This window comes from Dermochelys coriacea, chromosome 3, assembly GCF_009764565.3.
Source record: "Dermochelys coriacea isolate rDerCor1 chromosome 3, rDerCor1.pri.v4, whole genome shotgun sequence".
NCBI classification, from domain to species: Eukaryota; Metazoa; Chordata; order Testudines; family Dermochelyidae; genus Dermochelys; species Dermochelys coriacea.
The window spans coordinates 112,477,170-112,496,181 of NC_050070.1; the positions used below are offsets into that span (position 1 = coordinate 112,477,170).

The 19,012-nt window shown below is 42.2% G+C and overlaps 1 protein-coding gene across 1 annotated transcript in view; it reads left to right on the forward strand.

The window, feature by feature from the left end:
• The first annotated feature begins 8,625 nt into the window (after window positions 1–8,625).
• Window positions 8,626–19,012, forward strand: part of ADGB (androglobin) — a 228,747-nt gene continuing 218,360 nt past the window's right edge. Inside the window, exon 1 of the mRNA XM_038395342.2 lies at window positions 8,626–8,791. Within this exon, the coding sequence (XP_038251270.1) occupies window positions 8,715–8,791 (77 nt within the window). The 5' untranslated portion in view covers window positions 8,626–8,714. The remainder of the gene's footprint in view (window positions 8,792–19,012) is intronic.

Sequence of the window (19,012 nt, forward strand, 5' to 3'; positions counted from 1 at the left end):
CGAGAGCTGAGGAAGCATTGTTCTAAGTCAGCCATAAAAATGTTGGCATACTGTGGGACCATGCGGGTACCCATCGCAGAGCCGCTGATTTGAAGGTTTACATTGTCCCCAAATGTGAAATAGTTATGGATGAGGACAAAGTCACAAAATTCAGCCACCAGGTTAGCTGTGACATTATCGGGGATACTGTTCCTAATGGCTTGTAGACCATCTTTGCGTGGAATGTTGGTGTAGAGGGCTTCTTCATCCATAGTGGCTAGGTTGGTGTTTTTAGGAAGATCACCGATGGATTGTAGTTTCCTCAGGAAGTCAGTGGTGTCTCGAAGATAGCTGGGAGTGCTGTTAGCGTAGACCCTGAGGAGGGAGTCTACATAGCCAGACAATCCTGCTGTCAGAGTGCCAATGCCTGAGATGATGGGGCAGCCATGATTTCCAGGTTTATGAATCTTGGGTAGCAGATAGAATACCCCAGGTCAGAGTTCCAGGGGTATGTCTGTGCGGATTTGTTCTTGTGCTTTTTCAGGGAGTTTCTTGAGCAAATGCTGTAGTTTCTTTTGGTAACCCTCAGTGGGATCAGAGGGTAATGGCTTGTAGAAAGTGGTGTTGGAGAGCTGCCTAGTAGCCTCTTGTTCATATTCCAACCTATTCATGATGACGACAGCACCTCCTTTGTCAGCCTTTTTGATTATGATGTCAGAGTTGTTTTTGAGGCTGTGGATGGCATTGTGTTCTGCACGGCTGAGGTTATGGGGCAAGTGATGCTGTTTTTTCACAATTTCAGCCCGTGCACATTGGCGGAAGCACTCTCTGTAGAAGTCCAGTCTGTTATTTCGACCTTCAGGAGGAGTCCACCCAGAATCCTTCTTTTGTAGTGTTGGTAGGAAGTTCCCTATGGGTTAATACATTGGTTAGAGGTGTATTGGAAATATTCCTTGAGTTGGAGACATCAAAAATAGGATTCTAGGTCACCACAGAACTGTATCATGTTCATGGGGGTGGAGGGGCAAAAGGAGAGGCCCCGAGATAGGACAGATTCTTCTGCTGGGCTAAGATTTGTTAGATGGACAGATTAACAATATTGCTGGGTGGGTTAAGGGAACCACTGTTGTGGGCCCTTGTGGCATGTAGTAGTTTTGAGAGTTTAGTGTCCTTTTTCTTTTGTAGAGAAGCAAAGTGTGTGTTGTAGATGGCTTGTCTAGTTTTTGTAAAGTCCAGCCATGAGGAAGTTTGTGTGGAAGGTTGGTTCTTTAGGAGAGTATCCAGTTTTGAGAGCTCATTCTTAATCTTTCCCTGTTTGCTGTAGAGGATGTTGATCAGGTGGTTCCGCAGTTTCTTTGAGAGCGTGTGGCACAAGCTGTCAGCATAGTCTGTGTGGTATGTAGATTGTAATGGATTTTTTACCTTCAGTCCTTTTGGTATGATGTCCATCTGTTTGCATTTGGAGAGGAAGATGATGTCTGTCTGTATCTGTACGAGCTTTTTCATGAAGTTGATAGATTTCCACTCCATACGGCTAAATTCAGTGCCTTGCATAATAACAGGTTTCAGAGTAGCAGCCGTGTTAGTCTGTATTCGCAAAAAAGAAAAGGAGTACTTGTGGCAACTTAGAGACTAACAAATTTATTTGAGCATAAGCTTTCGTGAGCTACAGCTCACTTCATCGGATGCATTCGGTGGAAAATACAGTGGGGAGATTTATATACACACACAGAGAATATGAAACAATGGGTTTTATCATACACACTGTAAGGAGAGTGATCACTTAAGATGAGCTATTACCAGCAGGAAGGAGGGGGGAAAGGAGGAAAACCCGTATTCTTTGTGGGATACCATTTGAAAATGCATAATCTAGTGAACATTATTGTTCTGTTGAAATATGTGCAACACTGCATGGAGTTATAAGATTCTTATGTTCAATTGTTACTGAAATATATTGTAGTTCTGGAAAAAACCTACAGATTAGCTTGTCAGTGTCCAGAAAGGACTGACCATAGATGTTAGAAAGCTATTAGCTACTGAAGCAACCATTCACCATCAGGGGGACAAAAGAATTGCATGTCATCCCCGAAAATGTCTCAGACTTCACGTACGCAGAAGACATGAACAAGAAATTTACAATTCACCTGAAAGATGCTTTGAATGTCGTGTACACAGGGGGCAGCTTTGTCTAGACCCCAGCGCGCGTGTGTGGGTTCTTCAAAGAGAGGAGGGTATAAAATAAGAAGCAGTGACCTACACATTACCTCTCCTCCCCCACCTTTACTCATGGCAGCAAGATTGTTTGAAAGACAAAGAACCTTTATTGAATTGTAGGGAGTGGTTCTAACTGAAAGATTTTCCAGTTGGTATGGACTACTGAAAGTTTTGGGTGAGAGAAATCCTTTTGCTTTCAAATCTTATTTAGCTTGGTAAAGTTTAGGAAATGTTTATCTTTTATCTTGCATGTTTATCTTTTATAACCAAGTCTGACTTTTATGCCTTTACCACTTACAATCACTTAAAATCTACCATTCTCTATTAATAAACTTGTTTTATTCTTTTATATAAACTAGTGTGTTTTGATTGAAGTGTTTGGGGAGTCTTTACTCGGGTTAACAAAGGCTGGTGCGTAATCATTCCCTTTGATGGAATTATGGACTTTTAATGAGCTTATACTGTTCGGGGTGAGGGGTGTCTTGAGCAGTGCAAGACACACATTCCTGGGGTGCAAGGCTGGGGCTGGGAAATTTGTAGGTGTTACCCTGTATGTAGTTCATGAGCGACTGGGAGGGCATTCATGTTACTTGGCTAGGAGTGACTTTATATGCTAAGGGCTGTGTATAAGCAGAGTCTGGAGAGGCTGTTTGTAACTAGCAAAGCAGTGTAAAAGGCACCCTGGGCTAGAGAATTAAAGGAACACAGTGATTCAACAGTCCAGATTGTACCCTGGGGGATGTGACATGTACTGATTTCAGTAAATACTATTACATAAAGAGCTTTAGTTTCAAGTACTATCAGTTCAAGACCTTTCACAAATACTAAATCCACTATTTAAAAATTGTAAAACATCCATCACTGCAAATAACTAGCATTTTGTCTTGAGCCGGACATTTTGTTTTTGTTGACCAATATCCTTGCCACCTAATGGTTGTCTTTTAAAACAAATACAAAAATCTTAACTGCATCAGGAAAACTAGTGATTAGCACAATATAAATTACTACTAGAAAAACATTATAAATAAAAACAAAAAAGGTAAAATGTAATGCTGCATTAGAAGTGCTGGGGAAACTTGTATTCCACAATTTCATATTGCATATTTTATTTCTATTCTCTTATGGGCAAAACTTGTAATTAAGGGATGTGATATCAGATACCTGTGAATGGACAATTTTGTTCATTGTGTAGCAGTGTTTTTTAAACAAACTGCTCTTCAAGTTTTAGGATTTTATCCTCTTCTCTGTCGGTAAAATCAAAAGACCATTGTTAAAGACAAATATCAGGTAATGTAGCAAACCAAGAAGCAGATAATGTAAACGAATAATAGAAAAGACAGGTCAGTACCTGTCGTTACAGGATTATTCCCTAAAGATCACTAGACATTTTGCTGCCTGTAACTTTTAATTGTCCAGAGAGAGTGAGCACACATATACCCTTCTTAACATATACTAGAATCTTAGGAACTTCAGTTTTGCTCTCTCTCACTCACCCCCCCATCACCTCCCCCCCCCCGCACCCTATCCCTTGCTCAACATGATGTGTGGCATGTATGTAGGTTGTGTGGCTAAACACTTGTGTATGGTGTGTACATCCCCACTTGATCTTTTACAAGACTCTCAAATCAAATTCACCATATCTATGCCTACTCACCCACATGACATGTACATCACATCACGCTTCTCCCCATATCTACTACGTCCATCCACAACTTCCACACACATCACACTTGCTCCCTTCCACAGAATAGCGTACAGATCCATTCCCTCATATCAATCTCTAACCATACTTTCCCAACCCTAGCCTTCTGGAGGCTTTCTTAGGTCTGCTTCCATAGCTTTCAGGACTGTGAATGATGCCATAAGGGCTATAGTTCCCATGGTTTCAAACACTGCAAGGATGAAAGCGACCATGGGCCCTGTCCAAAGAATCTGTAGACTATGCAGTTCTTGAATTGCATAACTCCTTCCACCCCTGTCCCCCATGCACTATACATCTGGTTGAATGACTCACATGTATAATAGGAGGTTTTCCTTCCCAATCAAATGATTAGCTCTAAGAAAAGCATTTAGATTCCAATTCCACAAAGGCATATCTTTTCACGTCAATGGGACTACTGACAATGTGCAAAACTAAGCATGTATGCCTTTGCTGGATTGAGGTCTTACATGGGAGGAGCTTGGCAGTCAACATAAATTCCTAAGGCAATCAGATTTCTTTTGCTAATGATCTTGGATGTCATAAATCTACTAAAAGAAAAGGAGTACTTGTGGCACCTTAAAGACTAATAAATTTATTTGAGCATAAGCTTTCGTGAGCTTTCATGTGCTACACGAAAACATAAGCTTTCGTGAGCTACTGCTCACTTTAACATGCTCAAATAAATTCGTTAGTCTCTAAGGTGCCACAAGTACTCCTTTTCTTTTTGCAAATACAGACTAACACGGCTGCTACTCTGAAATAAATCTACTAGTCTTCCAATTGTCCAAGAAGTCTTTTGGGGGAAAAATAGATTTTATGAGACTGGAATTTCTATTGGGGGGAAGGGGAGGGGCAGGAAGAAAGCAATTAAATAATGTAAGAGAAGCCCTGACAGGAATTTCATTATTCATCATAAAAAAGTAAGGAGTGGAAATCCAATTGTTTTCCTTTGTAGGTCACCTATAAAAATTCTGGGTGCACTGAATCACTGGCTTGACTAAACTAACTCTGGCAGCTGTGAGGAACAGAGTGAAGGCAAGCAGGTTTTGGCCAAACATATGTGTTTTACAAAGCTCAACTCATACCCATAACACTATTATTTCTAATAATGTGTAAGCAGGGTCTGAATGAGCTCTCCCCTGATATCTAGTGATGAGCTGGGGGGAGAAGACCTCAGGAACTGATCTGGTTTGCATAGACATACCCACTGTGCCTTGGTGCAGAGCATGATGGAGCTGCTTTCCCCAAATGATCATTTTTTGGCTGGTGTTGGATTGCAAGTCAGTTTATGATTGGGTTCAGGGGTAGTAAAGTGTTATGCTTGTGTGAATCAAGGGGAGAACTGTGCTTGGCATGCCCTGATTATGCGGTTCACCCTCAACTGAACTGTACTCATTAAACAGGGGGTAGGGGTGCCAAAGGCTAGTGGAGATAGCTGTCTTTCTTTTGTGGCTGTGTTTCTATCTAAGGGTCATAGACATTGTTTGATTCTTTCTCTCTCTACTGTGTAACAAGAGAGCTGATTAAGACTAAATTGAAGTCTTTTGTTATAGATCACTAGAGCTGAAATAACCAATAATGAGCTCTAATCATTAGACCTGCTATAGGACAGTTTCTTTGGTGAAAGAGTGAGGCTCCCCACCTAAGAGCTGAAATCACTGAGACTTGTGTTAAGTGGTAGGACCTCAAGACATCCCCGAAGCTGCAGTAGAGAGGGCAGTGGCAGAGTGAATGATGGTGGAGCAGCCGGTGGCAGAATGAGCGACAGCAAAGCTGCTGGTGGAGCAGCCAGTAGAGGAGTGAGCGATGTTGGAGCTTCTGGCAGATCAGTAGTGGGCAACGAGACAGAGTGAAAAGCAGGGCAGCAGCAGCTGAAACATTGCTGGATTCCTCCCTGCCCCCCAGGGTGGGAGGTGAACTCATGCAAGTGCACCTCTGAACTCTGGGTCATTGCTGACCAAGGACAACAACAGTGAGTGGGGTGTGGTGGAGGGAGAGGGGAGTCATATGTTAAAGGGACATTTGTTTCTAGACTTTCACACCACGAGATGAGAGACTGAGCAAAAGGACACTACCCAATGTACTCTGGGGTGGGTGTTTTGATCATGGTCATATGTTTTCGAATCACGCTTGTTGTGTTTTTCCAATTTAATGCCTGGTTCCCTTCCCCTTTTTAAAAAAGTTTTCTTTTCCATACACAGACTCAGTTCTTGTGAGAGGGGAAGTATTGCCTCTTAGAGGCAGCCAGGGGTGGTGTGTAATTTTGGGATTTGAGCCGGTTCAGTGTTGTATTGTCAAATGGAAACACCTAGATGCTGAACCTGGCCCTTGTTGCTCCCAACTCCACCTGACAAAAGGGTTACAAACAAATGAATGCTGATGGAAAGGGTAAAGTGCTAACAATAGACTCTAAAATATATTCCTTTTATTTTAAATGAAATTTGACATGCCTTTTCTCACAAAGAAAACCTAATTTTCTTGAAAGCTATTATGAAGTTATATGCAGTGTAGTCATAGCCATGCGGTCCCAGGATATTAGAGAGACAAGGTGGGTGAAGTGATATCTTTTATTGGATCAATTTCTGTTGGTGGGAGAGACAATAAAAGTTGGTCCAGTAAAAGATATTATCTCACCCACCTTGTCTCTCCATTATGAAGTTACATAATTTTTGAGACACTTATTAAAAGTAAGCAAACTTTCTTTGAATCACGAATCTTCCAAAAAGATGAGATTTACTGATTCCACATGTTTCAGAGTAGCAGCCGTGTTAGTCTGTATTCGCAAAAAGAAAAGGAGTACTTGTGGCACCTTAGAGACTAACAAATTTATTAGAGCATAAGCTTTCGTGAGCTACAGCTCACTTCATCGGATGCATTTGGTGGAAAAAAAACTGATTCCACATGTATATGTGGCTAGCTCCCTCAGTAGAGAGAATTCAGTTGAGATTAGCAAAAACAGTTTGGACCAAATCCTTCCAAGGGATCCATATTGTTTCTCTTGAAGAACTGAGCTCTAACTGTTTTGACTGATCTTAGCAAAGTGTTGCGCTTTGACGCAATGTTAAACATAGTCACCATAGACAAGAGAAGTTAAGTCATGTTCAGTGTCATGCTAGTTAAAATGATTTGTCAAGGTTGTATTCAACATGACCTAACTTTCTAATAAAGATGAGGGGTGCTTGCCATAGGACTCCTGTGCTTTGAGTTAGCAGCTCCCTCTGCAGTTTTTTGTTGGTTCCATAGTAGGCAGACAACTCTTTTTTTCTTTGCTTCTTTGAAAATAATTACACTGGCAGAATAGTATTATAAATACCAAAACTACAGCTGAAAGTGTTTAACCCTTTAGGGTTGGGAAAGACATTTGCAGATCAACTCTCTAGCTAGCATCTGTATTCAACTTCTCTGACTGAACCGATTTGCATCCGATGAAGTGAGCTGTAGCTCACGAAAGCTTATGCTCTAATAAATTTGTTAGTCTCTAAGGTGCCACAAGTACTCCTTTTCTTTGAACCGATTTGGATTTGGTAAGTATCATGTGCAATTCCTCTCAGAGAAGGAGGACTTGTGGCACCTTAGAGACTAACAAATTTATTTGAACATAATGACAGGTTTCAGAGTAGCAGCTGTGTTAGTCTGTATTCGCAAAAAGAAAAGGAGTACTTGTGGCACCTTAGAGACTAACAAATTTATTAGAGCATAAGCTTTCGTGAGCTACAGCTCACTTCATCGGATGCATTTGGTGGAAAAAACAGAGGAGAGATTTATATACACACACACAGAGAACATGAAACATGATAAACCCATTGTTTCATGTTCTCTGTGTGTGTGTATATAAATCTCTCCTCTGTTTTTTCCACCAAATGCATCCGATGAAGTGAGCTGTAGCTCACGAAAGCTTATGCTCTAATAAATTTGTTAGTCTCTAAGGTGCCACAAGTACTCCTTTTCTTTTTATTTGAACATAAGCTTTCGTGAGCTACAGCTCACTTCATCGGTTGCATCCGCTGAAGTGAGCTGTAGCCCTCGAAAGCTTATGCTCAAATAAATTAGTTAGTCCCTAAGGTGCCCCAAGTCCTCTTTTTCTTTTTTCGGATACAGACTAACAGGGCTGCTGCTCTGAATCCTCTCAGAGCCTGAGGGGAGATCATTATTGTTCCAAACAGCACAGAATGAACCACAGATGGCTCATGCCTGAACACAGTTTTGGTCTTGCCCAGCTGTGCTGAGTGCAGGGTGAGGGAGCTTTATGCCACCTTTGCAGCTGCCTGGCACTGAGATGTCTAGTTGAGCCCCCAGCAGATCTTAGATTACTCTTGCTTTCACCCTACCTCCCTCTGCCCCCCTTTTGGCTTCCATCTCCTCTTCCCTAATTATGTTTCAAGCTGAGCAGCGATGGTCCCACCTAACAAACCACATGGTGTCTCTCCCCTGCCTGCCCTCCCTCTCTCCTTACTCCTTGCCTTTGTGACAGTTACACACCTTTCCTCCAGGACAAACGGGAAACCCCGCGGTGCCTCCTTCATGAAGCCCCCACCCCCCGAAGGCCTCGGTCCCCTCCTCCCGCCCCCTGGATTTCCCCCCCCCCCTCCACTAGTGATTTACCCTCTGTCTCTTCTACTTCCCCTGTCACCCCCCTTCCCCCGCCCGCCGGCGGCCTGTGCCCGGCCCCGCTCTCCCGGGAACGCTCCGCGGCGTCGCGGCTCCGCGTCTCTTAGCAACGCGGAGCGGACGCGGCCCCCCCGGCGGCTGAAGCGCGGGCCGGGCGGCAGCAGCGGGCCGGGGCCGGGGCCCGGGGCCCGGGGCCGGCGGCGGCGGCGCCATGGCCTCCAAGCAGAGCAAGAAGAAGGAGCTGCTCACTCGCAACAACTCCGCGCACATCAGCGCCCCCGCCAAAGAGTAAGAGACCCGCCGCCGCGGGCCCCTCGCCCACAGGCCGCCCACATGCAGCCCTCGCCCGCGGGCCACCCCCTGCCCTTCGGGGATGCCCCAGCCAGCCTCCTCCCTAGAGCCAGGGGCGCAGCAGCCCGTCCCCCAGCACGCAGTGGCGCGGGGTGCCCTAGCCCGGCCCTTGCGGTGGGGGTGGGTCACTCGCTTGGCAACATTGGGAAATGGACCAGCTCCAACGGGCTCCGGTGGGGGAAGTTGTTTTGTCTCCCCCACCGCCGAGCCAGTGGACGCGCCTCCCCCCTACCCGGGAGATCTCTCTTCTCTCTCTCTGTCCTCTCCACTTGCTGCTCCCCCGGCCCCCCACTTCCCTCCGAGGCTTCATTGCTTTGTACAGAAATCGTCCAAGTTTCAACGAGCGGGGTTTGTGTTGCGCTTGGCCCAAAGTTGCATGAGGCTCCCTGTCCTCATGCCTGCGTGTCACCAGCCTCGTTCTCAATGCATCCGGTGAAGTGGGCTGTAGCCCACGAAAGCTTATGCTCAACTAAACGTGTTAGTCTCTAAGGTGCCACAAGTCCTCCAGTTCTTTCAGTCTAGTTCTAGCTTCTCCGCCCTTCCCTCGCCCCCTGACCGAGGCAATAAGGGGCGCTGGTGTCCGTGGGGGAATGAGAAGGTTCCTTCTCTCTCGCACGCCTCTCCCCGTGGCCTTCGGCTGTTCCTGTGGCCCTTTGTGGCAGCAGGGTACTTGGCACTAGGGCATCATTTGTGAATGTTGTTCTCTTTGTAGCTGTTAGAACTGGTTTGAAAAAAGAAAGCTCGGAAATGTAAACCACATTTTCGGTCAGTTTATTTTCTGCAATTGTTGGTTTTTTTGTCATTTTTTTCTGAGTTTTCCTTGGAATTTTTGTTAGTTTTCAAAGTCAACACATTTTGAAAACGAAAATATGTCACTCTGTCACTAAGCTGACCAACTAAAATTGGTAATAAAAAAATTGAAAACCAAAACCCAATGAAAACAAATTTTGCGCAACCAGCAGGGAACATTTTTCATTTAAAGTTTCTATTGTAGACTGTCCACAACGGAAACAAATTGAAATATTTATTTTTTCAAACAAAATAATCTGTTTTTCAAAACAGCCTGGTTCAAATATTTTGTCCTAACTATGATGATGTCATCTGGAAACTTCTACCTAGATACATGTGGCTCCCATCATCATAGTATCTGGATACCTCTCAAATATTTAAAAATATAAATAAAAACCTCTCTTTTTTTCCCATCATCAGCGCCCCCACCAAAAAGTAAGAAGCCCGCCACTGCTGCAGGCCCCTTCAGTGAAATAGGTTGATTTGTTTGTAGGGGTCTTTGCTTTTGTGTTAATTGACTAAATGAATATTGAATTTAGTTCAGAAAGTGGTTTATTCCAAAGCCCTTTCTTTTCTCTTGCAGGATTGAGTTCCATAGTTTAGGTCCAGTTCCTATGAAAGTTCTGCTTCTTCCATTAGGAGCATCCTACACTGGTTGACAGTTTAATTGTTCCAGTGGGTTGTAGCTGTTAAGGGAGGTCATGATTACAAAGGAAGACAGCAAGATCTCTCCATTAGCTATGATCAGCCCCATGGGGAGCTTTGAATATCAGGACATTTACTTTGAACTGGTATTCAAACCAGAAGGCAGAGCACTGGAATGATATGTTCGTGGTGCCCGGTGTTGCTACATTGACAGGCTGCTTCATTTGGAGATTTTTTAAGATTTGTGGCTTGATTCCTAGATATGAGTGTCAATATGTTCCAAATGTGTGGACCGTTATAGCCAGTTCTTTTTCTAATAGTACAGAACACAGTCTTGTGGCCAGTTGCAAACAGAAACGGGGTTTGCTGCCATAGTTTTTGGACATAAAAGGACCCCAATGCTGTGAACTGATTTAAGAATTTGACTGTGGATGCCATCCATAGTGGGGGATGTTATAAAGGAGATCAGTTTCAAGAACCATGGCATTGAAAACTTATGTGTATTATTTTTACACAAGGGGAAGACAATGCATAATGACTAGATGTTTGCTGCATGTTATAAGGCACTTCGGTAGTTCAGCATAAACAACATTAGAAATATTTATGCACTGAATAGAAACACTAAGCCTCATCTCTTGAGACACTTAAAACTAGACTAGGCAGGACTAAAGCAGCAGCACACATACTATAGGGAATAACCTTGCTGTGTGAAAGTGTTTATTTCTGCAAAGATAAATACCAGTAGATTGTTTTTTCATTATCTAAGTATAGAATGCCCAGTCTTTAGTCCTGGCGCTATCAGGATTCAGGCCAGGGAATGGGACAAAAACAGCTTTAGAGGAAGTGATGAATAAACTCTTGTTGTGCTTGGATGATGGCTGACTCTCATATGAGAGAGCACTAAAAAATGGGTTGAAGACCTTCCTAGAGGGATGCACCCAATATGTAGTAATGGAAAACTACCTGTGACACTTCCTGGGGGTACACAGGGCTATGAATCACATAGCTGCCACCTGCACTTAGTGTGAGGAAGTCTTGTCTGTGCCTGCTGTGGTTCAGCAGGTGCCCCAGTTCCACCAGGCCCAGGCAACACAAGCACTGCCCTCTAGGCCTCGCAGGCCTCATTGTCTCTGTGCGGGTTAGCAATTGGCGCACTCTAAGCTGTAGGCCCTGTGAGGATCTCCATGGAGTGTCCAGCACCTGGCCCACTGGACACTTGCACAGTGGTGCTGGAACAATTTTTATAGTGGGGATGATGAAGACGGAAACATGTATTTGGGTTGTTATTACTACTTGAAACCAAAGGGTGCTGCATATTGAAGATATGTCCTTCAATGGCTATGAGCTAATATGGTCAGGGGCATACTTGGGGCAACCCTAAACCTCTGACTACCAGAAGCAGGGAATGGAAGAGAGGGCAGATCACTCCAAATTGCCTTGTTCTGTACTTTGTCCCTGAAGCTCTGGTACTGGCTACTGTCAGAGACATGATACTGGACAAAATGGACCATTATGGCAGTTATGTTCTTGCAGAATATTGCTCACGCAAAATCCTTTCAGTGCTTTACAGCCAGGCCTGGCTGTAATTCTCCTTTCATGAGACAGGTATGCTGTCAGCTTGTTCCAGGTGAAGGATTCAGTGTGTTTCCTTACTCTCCAACATATACCAGAACAATCTTTTATCTTTATTCATAAACAGCACACTCCCTGCTCTTTCATCTAGTAGATTTCACAATCTCTTATTTCACATCTGTTCCCTCCTGCCTGAAGGGAATATTTCTGAGGTATGTCATCTCCTGGTGACCTGACTTAACTCCAAGACCTTAAGAATATAATGTTCAGTATAGGTACATAATTACATAAATATTATTCATACATATGTTTTCCAATGATTATGTCAGCCTGTCGGCTACTACTGGGTCTCATGGCACCTTCAGTGAACTATTATGTATATCCAACCCAGGGAATCCTTATAAAACCTTATCCATCTCATGTGCTGTGCCCCCCCCCCCGACCTGTTGGCAGTAATGGATCTAGTGGTGGAGGTCACAGTACCTCCACTACTAGAACTCTCACATTTGGAGTCCCACAAGGACCATTCTCTCTCTGGTCCTGTTCAACATTTACATGCAGACACTTGCTGAAATAGTGAGACAACATGGACTCAAGTGCCAGCAATATGCAGATGACACAAAGATCTACTTATTCTATATCACATATAGTCATACCACTAGCACTAAGATGGCCCATTGCTTGGATGAAATCAACTCATGGATGAAGAACAGTTGGTTGAAGCTGAACCCAAGCAAGACAGTGGTGATACTGGTAGTCAGAGGAAAGCACTTTGAAGACTTTGCATCCATGTTGCAGTCTCATTTGTTTCAAGACACACATTCACAAGGAGTACTCCTGCATTCCTCACTAATGCTAAGCTCTCATATATTGTAGCATCCACAAGTAATGCTTTATACGATCTACAGTTGGTTAAGAGACTCTCCCATTCTGGTGGATGATGATCTGGCCTCAGTTACACATATCAGCATCTTCTGTTGGGACTACAGTGATGCAGTATACCTGGACATGGAGTTTCCTAAGAGCTGATGATACCTTCCAGTGATACAGAATGCTACAGTGCGGTTTACAAATCCACTCCTTGGGCATAATGGAGGAAAGAAGGATAATTATGCACCTTACCACTGTCCACTCTAAGGGCAGGACACACTTTGACCTTGCCTTTTCTAATATAAACATGTTGTGTGTATATTTAATCCTGCCCCTCCCCACCCCAAATTACATTGCATGCCCAATTTTGCCCCTGGAAAGAGGACAAGAAAAAGAACAAACTGTATATATTAGATGCTAGTCACATCAATTCATGCACTATTGGAAGGTGCTCTTTAAATTCTTCTTTGATTCTATTGCATATGCAATTACTGGCATTTACCACACAATGCTTTTTTTATCTGTTGGAGCTGGCCAACTAATATTTAGATAACTCTTTGTTCCATCTTAAATTGGTATCTTTAACCTATCTCTGTGTGATGATTCTTCAGGTACCCAGGACTGGGAGTCACCTTATTACATCCTGCTTCCAGGGAGAAGGAGTCTTTCTTGTGGTAGTAGGGTATCAGCTCCCTAACACCACCTGGGTGCTCCAGCCTTTTAGCTACTCAAGTACTCTGCTGTGGGCTATGCCAGCCCTAACTTTGCCTTGCAGATTAGTAGTAATAGGTGCACCCCAATAGCCAAGTTCCTTTGAATCATTCTCCTGTGACATCGAGCCTCTGATACTGGCTACTCACAGAAATTCTAGATACACTGCACTTTTGAGTGCAGGGAATCCCAATTTACTAGTTCTACCTTAAAGCACCCATGACAGAGTGCTAGTTGTAGCACCCTGGTCACTGAGGTTGCTGTAGCACAGAGAAGACTTCGGGCTTAATTGGAACCAATCAGCCTGTTACTGGTGGGGATTATTGACACTGGGTGGTAATTGCTGTGCTAGTGAGACAATTGGCTCAGTAACTTGGAGGATATATAATCGGGAGGAACAGAAAGCAGTGGGGAGCCTAGAGGGTGAGCTGGATGGAAGAGAGAAGCTATGTGAAAGGTTCCTCCTACTGTATATCTGTACTATGTCCTGTGCTGTTTGGAAACAGAGAATTAAAGGTGCACATAGTGGAAAAGAAACATACTGTGTGTGTTTTTGACTGAGAGACCATAAAAATAGGCCAGGCAAAACTGCTGCTCGCTGGGGAATTGAAGAAGCACCCTGAGACATGACCATTCCTGTAAACCATACAGCACTTGTGAGCATTTGTAAAATAAAAGTAGATTTTATTAAGAAAGAGTAAAGATTTAACTAGAAGTGAGAGAAAATGGTGGAAACAAGCGGTTACAGAACAAAATAAAATTTTTAAAACTTGAATCTGGGTCTACACTTATCAATACCGTTACCTGTCTTATGTAATAAAGTAGGCTTCCCTCCCCCCCCCACTCCCCCGAAAGTTGAGTCTGTTGCAGCGCTGGCTGGTTTCACAAGAACCAGGATCCAAACATTCTGTTATATTGAAACAGTCTTTTGCCTTATTCATAGCCAGGGTGATCTCTTGCCTGTTATAATATTCTCTTTTACCTCCAAATGGTTTTGATCATTTGTAATTGTCTTTGATGGTTTTTCGTTGATTGTTCCGGGATGTGGAAAGGGTAGAAATAGAACCTTGCATTACCTCACCAGCTGACTAGGGAAGGATGACAGCTCCTTCTTGCTAGAATGGGTCATCCCTGAGACACATTACTTCCTGGTGGCTAATTTCTACTCTAAATCCATAAAGCATACTTTCAATATAAATACCTTATTCCTTAAATGTTACCCATACATACATCTTGCAGTGATTATGAATCTAGACAAGTTACAATAGTAACAACAGTAGATACCTTATGTGTTACTCTGTGGATAAAATATCCTATAAGATGTGTTTTGTGCAGTGAGTTTGTCAGGTCTGAGGTGAGAGTTTGCAAAGAACGAGGGATCCTTTGCCACCTGTGTCACTCTCCGGTCCTTTGTTTCCTTGAGATCTCTTACTTGATGTTATGTTAGATGATCAATAATTTTTATTTTAGCCATAGACTTACAGTTCTCACATCACAGAATCATAGAAATGTAGGGCTGGAAGGGACCTCGAGAGGTCATCTAGACCAGCACTCTGCGCTGCCGCAGGACCAAGTATACATAGACCATTGCTGTCAGATATTTGTCTAACCTGTTCTTAAAAATCCCAAATTACAGGCCTTCCACAACCTCCCTTGGAAGACTATTCCAGAGCTTAACTATCCTTATAGATAGAAAGCTTTTCCTGGTATGTAACGTAAATCTCCCTGTGATGGGTTCGGTCACAGAGAACCCCTTGGGACTGTCACCTGATGTGCTGAGATTACCTCTGAGCCCATTTTTCCTGCCAGTTTGGGACTCCAGAACCCTGCCTTGTTGAGCCAGACACGCTAGCCTGCTGCAACACAGACCTATGTCTCGTCCACGCCCCCAAAACTGCAGACTTTAACCAAAAGTTGCTCAGCAGGTCACCTGTCTCCAGAACACAGACACCCAATTCCCAACAGGATCCAAACCCCAAATAAATCTGTTTTACTGTGTATAAAGTTTATACAGGGTAAACTCATAAATTGTCCGCCCTCTATAACACTGATAGAGAAATATGCACAGCTTTTTGCTTCCCCAGGTATTAATCACTTACTCTGGGTTTATTGATAAACAAAAGTGATTTTATTAAGTATAAAAAGTAGGATTTAAATGGTTTCAAGTAATAACAGACAGAACAAAGTAAGTCACCAAGCAAAATAAAGCAAAAACACGTAAGTCTAAGTCTAATACATTAAGATAAGATTATCTGATTACAGATAAAATTTCACCCTCAGAGATGTTCCAATAAGCTTCTTTCGCAGACTAGAGTCCTTCCTAGTCTGGGCCCAATCCTTTCCCCTGGTACAGTCCTTGTTAATTCCAGCTCAGGTGGTAAATAGGGGTTTTCTCATTACTGGCAGCCCCCTTTGTTCTGTTCCTCCCCCTTTTATAGTTTTGGCACAAGGCGGGAATCTTTTATCTCTCTGGGTTCCCACCCCTCCTTCTAATGAAAAGCACCAGATTTACGATGGATTCCAGTACCATGTCACTGTCAGATCTCATTCTTCATTACCCACAGGCTGGCCCACACAAGAAGGCTTGCAGGTAAATAAACCATCTACAACCAATTGTCCTAGTCAGTGGGAGCCATCAAGATTCTAAACTACCATTAATGGCCCACACTTTGCATAATTGCAATAAGAGCACAGAGGTTATACTTTATATTTCTAGCTTCAGATGCTAGCATGACACATGCATACAGATAGAAGGAATATATTCAGTAGGTTGTAATGATACCTTACAAGAGACCTTTTGCATAAAGCACATTCCAGTTACATTATGTTCACACTCATAAGCATATTTCCATAAAACATTATGGAGTGCAGCGGCACACTCCCTTGCTGCAGATTAAGCCCATTACTTCTTATCCAGCCTTCATTGGACAAGGAGAACAATTGATCACCATCCTCTTTATAACAGCCCTTAATATATTTGAAGAATGTTATCAGATCCCCCCTCTGTCATCTTTTCTCAAGACTAAACAGCCAGATTTAACCTTTCCTCATAAGGTCAGGTTTTCTAAACCTTTTATGATTTTTGTAACTCTCCTTTGGGTTCTCTACAATTTGTCCACATTTTCCTTAAAGTGTGGCAGCCAGATGTGGACACAAAACTTCAGCTGAGGCCTCACCAGTGCCAAGTAGAGCGGGACAGTTACATCTCATGTCTTACATACAACATTTCTGTTAATACATCCCAGAATATTATTTTTTTTTGGAACTGTATTACATTGTTGACTTTCATTCATTTGTGATTCACTGTAATCCCCAACTCATTTTCAGGTGTACGACCGCTCAGCCAGTTGTTCTGCAGTGTAGTACTTTGCACTTGTCTTTGTTGAATTTCATCTTGGACCACTTCTCCAATTCATCAAGGTCATTTGGAATTTTAATCTTGTCCTCCAAATTGCTGGCAAGCGCTCCCAACTTGGTCATCCACAAATATTATAAGTATATTCTCCACTCCATTATCTGAGTCATTAATAAAAATATTGAATAGTACTGGACCCCTGCAAGACCGCACTAGATATGTCCTCCTAATATGACAGAGAACAGTTGATAGCTAGTTTTTTAAAATGATCTTTGAACCAGTTGGGCACCCTCTTTATAGTAATTTCATCTAGATCACCTTTCACTAGTTTGCTTATGAGAATATCAAGTGAAACTGTGTCACAAGCTTAAATAAAATCAAGATATATCCTGTCTACAGCTTTCCCCCATCCATTAGGCCAGTAACCCTGTCAAAAAGGAAATTAGGTTGGTTTGGCATGATTTGTTGACAAATTCATGTTGGCTATTACTTATCACCCTATTATATGTTCAGTAATTCCGTGTTTCATGTTTCCAACCTATGACAATAACTTTTTATTTTGTAGTGCAGTCTCAGTTTCCTCAGTAAGGGAAAGAGATATTACCTGGATTTCCCATGTACAAGTTCTTTAGGGGTGGGCTATCATCTGTAGATTTACCTCAGGTGAAATCCACTAAGACAGCATTTCAAGTCTTGTTGTCTCTGAAGAGGTAGCCTTACAATATGCTTCTTGGTTACTCCTTGGTCCTCTGAAGAAAACAACGCCTTTTCTTTGGAAACTGAAAATACTTAACTTACATAATAAAATCACTAATTCACAAGAGCTGCTTTCACACAATTAAAAAAAATAATTCAAGTGAAAAGAATTATTGCTGTAGTTTAGCCAGAATAGCATTTTTCCTTTGATATCTCACATCAAGCATTATCAGATGAGACCACTGTGGGTAGGTTAGAGAATAGCAAATACGTAATTAGTTACAGATTTTTGCTGAGAAAATATATAAAGAGTGAGAGAAAATGTTTACATTAATTATATTGAGATCTAAAATTGGAAATGGAAGCCATAGCACATGCCTCAGCTCTTACTCTAGTATAAACTAAGTGTAACTGCTATAATGGAAAGATTAAGCCAGTGTAAATCCAGTGTTGTTGAGATAAGAAGCAGATCCACAGGACCTGGTTCTCATTTACATTCACCGTATACCACTTTGATAGTGTAACAATGTCTTAAAATGCATGCTCATTTTATTAATAGATTTATAGACTTTAAGGCCAGAAGGCACTGATATGTAGGCTTGGCAAACCAGTAAATTGACGGGTCAAATGTCAATTGACGGTCTATTATTTAACAACAGTAAAATATTTCAGCAAAAATGCCCTGATGTAAAGAGCAGCCTGCCTTTTTGGTTACATCATGATACCATCTGTTAGCAAGTCTACTTAAATGTCTTGATCACTAATTGTACCACATGCTAATGCCACCTGTTGTGAAAAAGGTGAACTAATTCAAAGTTGAGCATCTTGATTGGTTGGAATCTTTTAGAACAAACGTATGTATGTTTTTATTGTACACCAGACTATCTATGTACGTGAAAGTTTATAAAGCACATTAAACAAGTTAAAAGACGCAGTCCCTGCCTCAAAGAGTTTACAATCTAAATTGACTAGACAAATATACAGAAAATAACTCAGAAATGAACTCCCCCTACACAAAGAGAAAAGATGCACTGCCATTAAGCTCCTGAAGGAGTTGGCCTGTTGCCTACCTAGCTTAAGTGCATTTAAAAATGACTTTTTCTCTTTATAGTTGCTATGTGTTTGTTTTATTTCTGTTTAATTTCATTTTTCTCTTTTGTAACACTTCAGTCTTGAAGAACGTTCACTTTTAACCTATCATTGCTAAAAAAGATAGTAACAATTATTTCAGCTTTTAAAACTTCATTTCATTGTGTTTTGCATTTTTCTGAGTTAAAAATCACTCCGTTAAATAACTTATTTTTTTTAGCTAGGCATATGTATTACCTAAGTCTAAGCCTACTGAAGACCATAATGTCTTACTCTTTTTTTATTACTGTTCTCCTAAATTAGTGCTTTAAAATATCTTACCATTTTTGACATTATTTGACAATATTTCACGGGTCAGTTGACCAATTATTTTTGGACTGGTCAAATGCTCAAACCTATTACTATGATAATCTAAACTTACCTCCTTCATA